The sequence below is a fragment of the Cucumis melo genome, chromosome 1 (genome assembly GCF_025177605.1).
Source record: "Cucumis melo cultivar AY chromosome 1, USDA_Cmelo_AY_1.0, whole genome shotgun sequence".
Classification (NCBI taxonomy): domain Eukaryota; kingdom Viridiplantae; phylum Streptophyta; class Magnoliopsida; order Cucurbitales; family Cucurbitaceae; genus Cucumis; species Cucumis melo.
The window spans coordinates 1,877,769-1,890,049 of NC_066857.1; the positions used below are offsets into that span (position 1 = coordinate 1,877,769).

Here is a 12,281-nt window from a genome sequence, read left to right on the forward strand (position 1 = left end):
GTAAAGATGGAGATCGGAAATCCCCTTCAACTCCCCAGTTGCCAATCTACCAAATATCACGAAATTGTCGAAAAATGAACCAAAATAACTCTGAAAAATTAAAAGGTAGTTGTAGTAATTTTAATTACTACTTTCCGAGATTAGATCTTGTGTAGATTTAAAAATAGTTGACCAAATTAATGTAAAATAATAATTTTCTAAATACATAAACAACAATAATAAGATTTGATTTGAGATATCTCAAAAAACTTTAACCAAACTCAACATTTAAATTCCAAATTTCTAACTCGATCGTTCCAAACAAAAACACACATTCAAAATCTCTTAAATACTCGAACATCAACACTATTCCCATATATGACACATTCAATAGATCTCCTCACCATCTGCTTGGTACGCATTTTTTTCGTTTACCTCGCCAAGCATTTTTGCATGACCTACACAAACCCGTCATCCTATTAGCATTTAATTTATCACAGAAGGATTGTTGTTGATTAGGAGGAATAACACCCACGAAGAAAACCCTAGCTTTTACTCAATTCCATACATAATTAACTTTCTTTATAACTATATTCTCTAAATTAAACGTAATCAACTTCAATTCAGTCTTATGTATTTATCCGTCTCTATCAAATATAAAACTTAAAAATTTGTTATATTTTGTATATATTTTTAATAATTTTATCATCTACGATATCTAATTATATGTATTTTATTTTTAATCAAATAATAGGAAATGAAAGTATTAAATTAGTAACTCGTTCATACGATAGAAATTCCATTTTCCCTCTCCTTTACACTTACTTTTAAACTAAAACCTCAGTTTATTTATATTTCTTAACTACAAAATTCAAGTCGGTTCTTACAAAATGGAGTTAGCATATATAAAACAAAACTATCATAATGTTTTCTTTTCTTTTAAGTACAACTATCTATTACTTAGGTTTTGTTGGATAATCATATCAATTTTTTTTTTTTTATATCAATTTTTTTTTATTAAAAACAAAAACTCGTGTTTAGTAAATGATTTTGGTTTTTTTTGCTTTCTAAAAATAAAAGTTTTAAGTATTTTTACGAAAGCTTCTTTCTTTTTGTTACCTATTTTTCTTCATAATCTTTTTGAAAAAATTCCTTATTTAGAAAAATATACAATAATAAACTATAGTTACAAAACACACTAATTTTTTAGAAAATAATTTTCAAACTATATTGAATTTATCTCTCTCCTAAATAGATAATGATGCAATATTGTTTATCTTTAAAATCAATACAAAATATATTGTGATAATACAAACATATATATACACAATAATAATAATAATGCATGATGCAATATTTGACTGATCAAAGTTAAAACGACAATTCTGCATGGGATGTCCAACCAATTTTGCTTACTCCATTGTTCGTCTTCCTTTCTATATATATATAACTTCTCATTTCCACAAAACATTTATACAAATAAAGGATAATCGATCACAGCATTTCTCTACTTTAATGGCAAAAGTTGGTTTCATTTTAGTTGTATACGTAGTGGCCGTGGTGTTGCTTAGCACCGCTGTGCATGGCCAAGGCACACGCCTCGGCTTTTATCGCGCCACGTGCCCTCAAGTCGAATCCATCGTTAGATCCACCGTTCAATCCCATTTTCGAATGGATCCATCGATTGCTCCTGGGTTGTTAAGAATGCACTCCCATGATTGCTTCGTTCGAGGGTGTGATGCTTCTGTGCTTCTTGCCGGTCCCAATTCTGAGAGGACGGCTGTGCCTAACCGTACTTTGAAAGGGTTTGAGGTCATTGACGACGCCAAGTCCCAACTTGAGGATGTCTGCCCAGGCGTTGTCTCGTGCGCTGATATACTTGCTCTTGCTGCTCGTGACTCAGTGGTTCTGGTAAAGTATTCAATTACTTTGTATGTGAAAAAATCTCATGATATTATCTTCTTTCTGGTCTCAATTTAATAGCGTTATTTGGTTGCTGCAGACGGGTGGAAGAAGTTGGGAAGTTCCGACGGGACGAAGAGATGGTAGAGTTTCGTTAGTATCAGAGGTGAAGTTGCCTGGTTTTTCAGATTCCATTGAAGTTCAAAAGGAGAAGTTCAGATCTATGGGTCTCAACACACATGACCTCGTCACTCTCGCAGGTATATATATATATATATATATATATATGTATATATGTAAGACAGTTAATTATATGATAAACAAGGCCTTTTCCAAAGACCAAAATTGTTTTCTACTTTTTAGGGAAACTTCAAAACTATTTTCTCTTAACATTTCTTTTCTGGGTTGAATTTAAAAAATAAAACAAACTTTTTTAAATTTATGTAACCATTTGGATTTTGGGTTTTTTTTTTTTTTTCAAATTAAGTCAACTTTTCTCAATGAATTTATCTTAATTATGAGAGTTGGATTTTTAGTCAAATATAAAAAATAAATACATATTTTTTTTAAAATAAATACAAGTTTTTCAAAATTGATATTTTTTAATATAGTAAAATAAACTAAAATATTTTGGATGCATATAAGCAAAATTTTAGATTCTATCCAGATTAGACAATCTACTATTATCTAATAGAAGTATATCACTACTATTATCTAATAGAAGTATATCAATATTATTATCTAATAGAAATATATCAGTATCTATAGATATTTATCATTGACAGAAATTTTATTATCTGATAAATATTTTTTAAAAATTTGTCATCTTTTATAATTTCCCTTCCTAAAATCTACTATAACTAATGGGTATACCACTTTTTAAAATGAAAATTATGCTATGAGCACTCATCTTTCAACCTACTTCAAAAACTAAATTAAAAAAACTTGGTTTCTTTTTCGAATTCTACTCATAATTAAACTATTATACTCTACAAAAGATACAAAATACATTAAGAAAATACATTAAGCAAATTGAAGAGAAAAAAGACTTAGACTTTCAAAAACAAAAAATGAAAATGTTGAATTTGAGAATCATTTTATTATTTAGAATTAAGTTTATAAACATTATTTTCCACCTCAAAATATTTTTTCTAAATATTTAAAAACCAAGTTAAAAGTTTTGAAACTTAAAGAAAATAGTTTTTAAATAGACTTTGTTTTTTATTTTTGGAATTTGTATAAGAATTCAACTATTCTAATCAAGAAAGATGCACGTCATCTTTAGGAATACAGAGAAATTTTGTTTGATCGATTTTTAAAAATCCAAAACTATAAATGAAATAGTAACAAAATGGATTCACCTTTTTCCGTTTTCAAAACTTAAATTGGTTTACGAAAACATAGATATAAAGTAAATAACAAAGCTATAAATTTAAAAGTGAAGATAAAAGTAAATAGTAAAAGCAATATCACTATAAATATAATGGTAGAGATCACTAAAACAAAATAGTTATGAATTCACACCACTTTCTTCCTCACCAAACCATATATATAGGTGCCCATACCATCGGTACCGCATCATGTCGTTTTTTCAGTTATAGACTCTACAACTTCACAACAGTCACTGAAACCGGTGCTGACCCGACTCTTAATCCATCACTCGTCGAACGACTACGAGAAGTTTGCCCCGCAGACGGAGATGGCTCAAGCAGAGTCGAACTCGACTTCGATAGTTCAGAAAATTTTGACCTATCGTTCTACAAAAACTTGAGACTAGGGGGAGGGATCTTGGAGTCCGATCAAATGCTGTGGAACGATGCTTCTACTCGCCCTATCATCCAACACTACTTGAGTTTAAGAGGTTTAGTAGGGCGTTCAAGCTTTAGAGTTGAGTTTGGAAGATCGATGGTTAAAATGAGCAATGCACAAGTTAAAACTGGCTTGCTTGGTGAAATTCGAAGGGTTTGCTCTAAGGTTAATAACTGATCATATGTGTTTAAGCTGTCTTTAATGTATTTTAAGAGTGGGTTTTTTCTCAATTTAATATGTTGGTGTGTGTCTTTGAGTTTTGTTTTAAACTTCTTGATCTTATGTTTTAATCATAGTTTTATATTTACTGTCATATTTCTATGTTTTGTGGGTTTGACATCGTACATGAAAAGTGAATTATCGATATTTTCATGTCAATAGTTTAAATTGTGAAGTTTATTTTTTTTTCTCGTGTTAATTTTAAAAGAAATGGCTTTGAAGAAAAAACTTATGATTATGTTCAGCTACTTCCGATCCTCTGCCTCCTCTTCATCCTTCCAATTCTAGCATCCAATTCCAAAAACAGTCAAATCGAAAACCAAACTGAATCGAACCGAGCTGATCATAAAAATAGTTAGGTTGGTAAAGAAAATTGATCATGTTCTTAATATCTCATGCTTCTTAATTTGGCTTCAAACAATTAGTAGTCAATTAAGTTTGCATGAGAAAATATTGTTACGGAGATATAATTATAATTCAAAAAATAGTTTCTAGATTATTAAAACATACTGCTAACTAAATAATTCATAGGAATTAGTTTTGTATGATTTAATGAAGTAATTAAGAAAATCAATTAGGGTATAAATGGATCGGTTGGGTCGAATTTTCATTTAAACAACTTGATTCAACTCATGGTTGTTTTATATGGATATAAGACGTGACTCGATTCTAGCTAGTTACTTAATAATATGTACAAAATAACATGTTTAGTGACATATAGTCTTGATAGCTTATTAAAAAAACAATTTTCTAACTAGAGTATCGATCAACGACGATACACGAAAATGAATTAAATTGCTACAAAATTATTAAATGTACACATATATTTACTTACTAAAGTTTGGAGACAAAAAAATGTTTTGATTAAATTTAGACAATTAAAAGTAGGAAAAAGATAGAATAACAAAAAAAAGAGGATATTTTAACCTAAAACCATAAAGGATAAAGGATAAAGGATGATGGGATGTTCACTCTTCATATAAATGTAAAAGTGTATACATTATATGTTCCATTATCATTGCAATTTCTTCTTTTTACTTTAAACATTGCAATAATGTAAAAGGAAAATTAATACAAAGATTCCATGTGTAGTTAGTTTAATTAACTGCAGAACAAACTTTACGAATTTCTCCTTGATTTCCAGTTTTAACTTCAATGTTACTCATCTTCACCATAGATCTCCCAAACTCAAGATTGAAGGTCAAACCCAAAACGCCTCTCAAACCCAGAAACCGTTGTACAAAAGTACGAGTGGAAGCGTCCGTCCATAGCTTCTGATCCGACTCCAAAACCCCACGTCCGTTCCTTAAGTTTGAGAAGAAGGTTGTGTCGAAACGCCCGACGCTGCCCGTGTCCAAACCGACCCTACGGGTTCCATCTCCGTTTTGAGGACACAGTGCCTGCATTTGAGTCACGAAGGCTGGGTCCATGGTTGGATCTGGACCGCCGGCTGCTGTGAAATTGAAGAGTCTGTATCTGAAAAATTGGCATTGTGTTGTGCCAATTGTGTGTCCACCTGCTCCAACATCCAACAGTTTCCTTTTCTTATTATATATAATTTATGTCGTTTTTAGCAATAGTACACATCATATTTTGCATTCCAATGAGAGGCCAACTTGTGATTATATTGGGTCATTGAATTGGACGAAAGGAAAAGAACAAAAGAACAAAAAAAACAAACAAGCTAACATTTTTCGTCATTACGTTTTGAAATGTCTTAAATTTGTTAAACCATATTTTGAAACGACTAGGTATGAGGATGCACTTTAGTAGGGTTTTGGAGGCAATGACCAAAAAACTTAAATGACTTGCATAGTTATCATTTTTTATGTAATTTATGTGTTTATGATTTCTAGGTTTAGAGAAATTCATTACGTAAACTCTCTAAATCATAGATAGATGCACATTTATTTTGTACTTTATAAAATTCTTTTATAAAATTGTCGACTACGTGGTTCATGAGTAATGAGCTTTATAAAGTGTTCTATAACTTCTTGAAAATTTATATTTTACGGTGTTTCTCTCCCAAAACTTTTAGTAAAATTTATATTTTACGGTGTTTCTCTCCCAAAACTTTTAGTTTCTATGGGATAATATTTGAAATTGTAATTTGATGTCTAATAAGTTTTCCTAAAGTCTTTCAATGAGCCGAAATTTTTATTTCTAATCATTTTGACTTTTTTGATGTTTTGAAATATTAAGAGTGTCTATTTAGACACATAATTTAAAATTTTGATTATTGATTTGACATAAAATTAAATTCAAATTTATATATAAGACAAATTAGTTTTAATTGTTTTAGAATCCTAATAGAATCTATTATAATTTAGGAAGTTATTAAACTAAATTTAGAAACCAATATAAATTTAGATAGGGATTAATCTAATTAATAACATAAATTATAAGTTCATATTATCTTACCCACGAGAGTGACAAGGTCTTGAGTGTTGAGACCTTTATCACTAAATTTTTGCTTTTGAACCTCAATAGAATCTGTAAATCCAGGCAAGTTGTTAGCTTCTGAAGCCACCGAAATTGTCCCATCTCTTCGTCCTGTGGGCACTCCCCAACGCATTCCACTTGTCTACATCCAAACAAAATAACCCTTTGTCAAGTCATGGGTGCGAGAGAAGTTTAGTTTTCATTATTAAAATTAGATATAGGACAGACAAAACACATGCATGCATATAGATTATCCTACCAAAACTACTGAGTCACGAGCAGCGAGAGCAAGAATGTCCGCACAAGATACAACGCCAGGACAAGCAGCTTCAAGTTGAGATTTAGCATCGTCAATCACTTCGAACCCATTTAACGAAAGGTTAGGTAATGCAGTCCTCTCACTGTTAGCGCCAGCAAGGAGCACGGAGGCATCACAACCCCGAACGAAGCAATCGTGGAAGTGCATTCGTAATAAACCAGGAGCAATCTTAGGATCAGATTGAAAATGAGATCGAACAGTTGATGCAACAATGGACTCAGCTTGAGGGCAAGATCTGGAGTAGAAACCAACGCGTGTGCCCTGACCGTTCACGACGGTGAATAACAACACAATCATAAACATGACCGGGACAAGCATTGCAGTACCAAAACCAACTTTTGTCATTAGATTAGAATAAGATCAGAATCGAGGTTGGAGAAGAGGAGATGTGTATGTTTTTGTGAGGAAGGTTTGCATGGAAATGAGAAGGCTATATATAGAGAGCATAGAGAGGTGTGGAATAGTCAAAAAAGTGGAGTAAGCAAAGCCGGCTTGGGAGGAGGATGGGCGACAGCAAAGCAAACGTTGTCGTTTTGAGGGAGTGTTGAGGAAAAGTCAAAGAAATGGATATTATTTGTAATTCCGCGTGGGACACATACATAACTGAGTACTCATTTTTCAAAGCGAAGACTCAATCAACCATTTGATTGGGAAAGTGACAAACGACATGTCGGATTGTCCACATCAAGGTCCACAAACCAATTTTTTTCCAGTTTTATTAACGTTAATGATTTTTCATATTTATTTATCACCCAAATGTGACCTTTGAAATCATATGATCATTCAGAACTTAATTTAAGATATCCAAATTTATATTATATTCATATGCAAGCCAGCTAAGTACATACTTCTCTTTTCAAAAAAAAAAAAAAAAGAAGAAGAAGAAGAAGAGAGTTTGGGTAGTGATTTATGCCTAAATATATATTTTAACCCTAAACTTTTAAATAATTGTGCTACAAAAATATGAATAATATTATAATAAGTGCATTTGGGTTTAGTTTAATAATAGAAAAGGCAGTGTGTACTGGTGCAATAGGAGGTGGAAAATTATTCGAAGAGACCATTACGATATTCTAACAATTTTGTATCTAGCTTATAGGGTAACTCGAATTTGTATCTATTAATTATTAGTTGATAGTTATATATTGGAAGCAATTTTATTGACTATTTTGTTCACATATAATATCGAACGTAGAGAATGAAAAAAATAATCAAAACAAGCTAACACTATAAGAAATTATGGATCTCCCGACGTCGTTTTACATCGTCAAGAGATATGACGTCGAGAGTTAGGGCCTCTCTTGACATACAAACTGAGGTATCAAGAGAGGCAAGAATTTTCGACGCTCTACTTAAAGCGCAGGGATATATCTAAGAACTCCGCACAAAGCAAAGCGTCGGGAGTTCTTGGATATATCCTGACGCATTAAATAAAGTGTCGAGAGTTCTTGGATATATTATCCCAACGCTCTAAGTAAAGCGTTGATAGTTAATCTTTAAAAAAACCCTCTACCTTTCACAATCAGGGTCGGTGTCGTTGTCGCTGTTAATGCCGGTGCATCGTCGTTGTCTTCAGTGGCCGCTTTGTCCGCCATCGCCACTCCCTCCATCTTCGTCTCTGTCACGACCTCTTTGTTGGAGGTAATTCAAAAGTTTAAAATCTTAAATAGAAACCCATTTGAATTTGTTCTTAATTTTCTTTTCTATTAGTAGGTTTTTCCTTTTTATTCTAACTCTTCCAATATTTCTTCTTGATTTTTTTTTTTTTGTTATATTCAATTGTTTGGAATGGGGTTGTAATCGTTCTTCATGTTCTTGGCAACAATGGTGAGTTTAGAAGGTAAAGTATGATTTTATTTATTTATTTTCGTTTACTTATTGCTAGTGTGTCTACATGGTTTGATTTTTTGCCTGAATCAGTGTATGTTTATGCTTGTTGTGTGTCTTATGCTCGTTTGCACACAGAAGCTGCAAAAGAGGAGGAAGTTGAAGAAGATGATGAAATAGATGGTTACCCAAGCAATGAAGATGGAAATAGGTAGATCCTCCTTTTCTTGTAGTGTAAAGGCAATGCAAAGGTGCAACAAAAAATCACTATCTTTGAGATAGTATTTCTAGTGAGATCTTTGTCTTGCTTTGTTGAGGTTGTATCAATTTAGGTAGAGTTACTTTTATGGAAAAAAATACTCATTATTAAGGTTGTATCAATTTAATCTAAATTAATAATATTCACACTCATGACTTTGCTTTTGGTATCACCTTAAAAGGTTTTATATCAATGGACATAGTTGTCTTCACTTATATGCCCAAGATCATTCTCTTATCTAACCTATGTGGGACTTTGGTCGGATTCACAATATTATTAAAATGATTTGATGCATGAACAAGTTTAAAAAGAATATGATCGAGAGTTTAACAATAGGTGTAGTTACATTTTTTTCATGTCAAGATTCATGGGTACTCGAGTAGGATGGTCGAGATCGACACCGACAATCTCATGTATTCTTTCTTATCCTTTATATTTGAGAGACATACTCTAGGTCGTTGATTATATTTTCAATCTCAAAGTTGATGATAGAGATTTGCTTAGACCCTTGAGATAAAAAAAAAAAAAAAAAAGCATACACACACAATTAATTAACAAATGTCTCCATAGGTTTGCAACGCAAACACAACTAACTTTTGTTCCTAAGAGAATGAAAATGGAGCAAGCCGATCACCACTCTTAGATTTAATTAATTTAGAGGGTGTGATTGAGTACCCAAAGATAATTAGCTAATATAATCCACAAGTAAAAGATAAAAGGGTCAATGAACCAATTAGGTATCTAGGAAAGTTATTAACACACACATGTGCAAATAATGAAAATTCTATTTCTTAGCTACGAAAGAGGCCTTTGTGGAAATAAAAGAAAAATTTGATTTTTAAATGTGTTCCATAATCGTTAACATAAATAATGAACAAACAATCATGAGCAGCAAAGTCGTTAGAAAAATTTATTTAAATTTAATTTTATATATTAATTATGTATAACACTCTTATATACAATACATTTGGTATACGTATCAATCAAAGTCTACAAATAATAGCAAATGTACATGTACTTATTGACTGGTAATTATTATGATATATAAACGATAGTTTGATATATCAATTTTATATATATAACCTAATATACTTTATGTATGCTATAATAGTATCGATAAACTTATACCAAACATGAACATAAAGTGTATTAAAATGACTGATATATTAGATATGAAGTATAAAAGATATACCGCTCATATATACATATTTGAATTAATAAATATGAAAACCTACTTAAATGTTTTATGCTATATTTGTAAATTTGAAAAATAAATTACCATTAAAATATTATTCTTTAAACTATAAATTAAAACATTTTTTAGTATACAACAACTGGGAGTATAGAAATCCGAACTATAGACCTGACGGTTATTAGTACATTCATATAGCAATTGAACTAAGTAGCTTGTATGACAAAAACTAAAAACTTAACTCAGATGAGAAAATTAAAATGAATATCCTCAGTTCAAAGTGTTTATCTTTACTGTTAAATTATGATGTTCCATACATACAATTTAAATCACATTCATACACGAAAAGTATTTTGCGTATAACCATCGGTAAAAACAAATAAGAATTATTTTCTAAAACTTTAAAAATCAAATGCAATTTTGAATGTGTAAATATAGGTGGAGAAATGGAATTTGGAAAGGTTGGATTAGTGGATTTTGCACATTTGCAATATATATAGTGATTAAAAAGATAACTCCAAAAGCCATTTGTTTTTGTTGACTTCATTTAGTGTTGACTTTGGTAAAACCAATATCAAAAATTAATTTTCTAATGTTTCTTCTTTTTTCCTCTAAGTTTATTAAAAATAATTTTGAGCATTATTTTGTCTGACGTGGCCACTCAAGTCAAACTGTCATAGTCGCCTTCTGTCCTTTTCCTACGTGGACAATTATTTATTTTGAATGTTAAAAAAAATTAGTTTTCCTCACCATTTTGTTTTTTTTTATATTTTATTTTAATATTTTAAATTTATGAAATTCTTTTCCACATTAACTAATAAAGAATAATTACGAGTAAACAAACGAACACGATTATTCTCTAACAATACTACGACAAATTTTAAGTGAATTAAGTAGATGGATGTTGTATGCAAATTTTGATATCTGAGTAGATTATTTAAAAAGACAAATAATATGTGTGTGAATATCAAATAATAATCATTTGGATTCGTCTGATAACATTTTCGTTTCTTTGGTTTCTGTTTTTTAGAAAAAGAAAGATATGTTTTCCTTTTTTTTCTTTTCTTTAATTTCTTTTTATATTTCATACTTAATTTAACTTTTTTTTAATATATATTTACTTTAGTTTTTTTAATTTTACATTTTTCAATATTTAGAATTATGTATATTTTTTTTTATGTTCAATAGGTATATATCAATATTTTTTTTTAATTTTTTAATTTTAAATTTTAAATTTTAAATATGCATATTTATATATTATTTTAAATTTAAAAATATTATTTCTAGTACAATCGAAATCGAATAAAATTTTACATTATATATATATGTGTACTCATGCACATACATGATCAAATTATATTATTCAAATTATAAATTAAGATGAGAGAAAATGTTAGGTGAAATTATATAAGAAATAGTTACCAAAAGTGGTTTCTATCTTTCTATCCACTTCTTTTTTTAAAAAACAAAAAACATAAGTTACCAAATATATTCTAATTTCTAGTTTTCAAAAAATAAAAAACAAAAAACAAGGAACAAAGAACAAAAAAACGAAAATGCTATATATTAAAGAATTATTGAAATTTATTTTAAATAAATGGCTAAGAAGATGTGTGGTTTGAAAATGGTCAAAATTTGTCAACCTAATGAGTACAAAAATTTGGCATATATATATATATATATATATATATATATATATATATATATATATATATGTTAATTATGAAGATTCTTCTACCCCATGCTTTGCAAACTTTGAATTTTTTGTTTTGTGTATATCAACATCTACTAAAACTAGTGGAGCATACCTAACTTCTCAAAGTAATACACACACTCAAAATTTATATATATATATATATATATATAATGGTGCCAAAAATACCTAATCCAGCCTTTACTATATGATCAACAAAATGTAGAGTAATGGTTCTTTTCCCACTGACTATATGATTTATTTTTAACTAATATGGTTTAGAAGGAGATTGATACATAAGTACACAGAGTTTAAATTTTTAAACGACATTTTAAAATTTAGCATAATTTTGAAACTATTTTACAAAATGTAACTAAACCTATCTTATGTCGTTTTTTTTTTTTTTGGTTTTTGAAAATAACACATCTTCCACTTATGAATCATTTGTTTTGATATCTATTTTTTACCCATGTTTTTAAAAAAATAAAGTCAGAATTTGAAAACTAAAATTAGTAATTTTTTAAAAACTTGTTTTTATGTACGTAGAATTTGACTAACAATTCAATTAATTTCTATACTTAAAATTGATACAAGACATAGTAAGAAAAATAAACTTGATTTTAAAAACGAAAGAGTTAGC

General features: G+C 29.7%; 2 protein-coding genes across 3 annotated transcripts; one reads left to right on the forward strand and one right to left on the reverse strand.

Annotated features, from left to right (window-relative positions):
* Positions 1–1,360: 1,360 nt before the first annotated feature.
* On the forward strand, positions 1,361–4,094 carry LOC103495682 (peroxidase N1-like). Of its 2 annotated transcripts, none has more exons than XM_051084168.1 (3): positions 1,361–1,890; positions 1,982–2,141; positions 3,477–3,787. In XM_051084168.1, the coding sequence occupies exons 1-3, from the start codon at positions 1,369–1,371 to the stop codon at positions 3,650–3,652; spliced, it is 858 nt and encodes a 285-aa protein (XP_050940125.1). In that variant the 5' UTR covers positions 1,361–1,368; the 3' UTR covers positions 3,653–3,787. The 2 variants fall into 2 exon arrangements, with proteins under 2 accessions (XP_050940125.1, XP_008455531.2); XM_008457309.2 differs by having other exon boundaries at positions 1,372–1,890; positions 3,437–4,094.
* Positions 4,095–4,852: 758 nt separating this feature from the next.
* On the reverse strand, positions 4,853–7,161 carry LOC103495437 (peroxidase N1-like). Its single transcript, XM_008457000.3, has 3 exons — positions 6,611–7,161; positions 6,331–6,493; positions 4,853–5,425 (listed from the first exon to the last, which is right to left on the reverse strand). The coding sequence occupies exons 1-3, from the start codon at positions 7,013–7,015 to the stop codon at positions 5,007–5,009; spliced, it is 987 nt and encodes a 328-aa protein (XP_008455222.1). The 5' UTR covers positions 7,016–7,161; the 3' UTR covers positions 4,853–5,006.
* Between the last annotated feature and the right edge of the window lie 5,120 nt (positions 7,162–12,281).

Excerpts from the sequence above, each read along its gene's own strand:
- LOC103495682 (XM_008457309.2), top strand. The coding sequence starts at position 1,495 with ATGGCAAAAGTTGGTTTCATTTTAGTTGTATACGTAGTGGCCGTGGTG. Across the intron at positions 1,891-1,981 it reads CTCGTGACTCAGTGGTTCTG|ACGGGTGGAAGAAGTTGGGA; the intron begins GTAAAGTATTCA and ends TGGTTGCTGCAG. Across the intron at positions 2,142-3,436 it reads TGACCTCGTCACTCTCGCAG|GTGCCCATACCATCGGTACC; the intron begins GTATATATATAT and ends CCATATATATAG.
- LOC103495437 (XM_008457000.3), bottom strand. The coding sequence starts at position 7,015 with ATGACAAAAGTTGGTTTTGGTACTGCAATGCTTGTCCCGGTCATGTTT. Across the intron at positions 6,494-6,610 it reads CTCGTGACTCAGTAGTTTTG|ACAAGTGGAATGCGTTGGGG; the intron begins GTAGGATAATCT and ends GTTTGGATGTAG. Across the intron at positions 5,426-6,330 it reads AGACCTTGTCACTCTCGTGG|GTGGACACACAATTGGCACA; the intron begins GTAAGATAATAT and ends ATGTTGGAGCAG.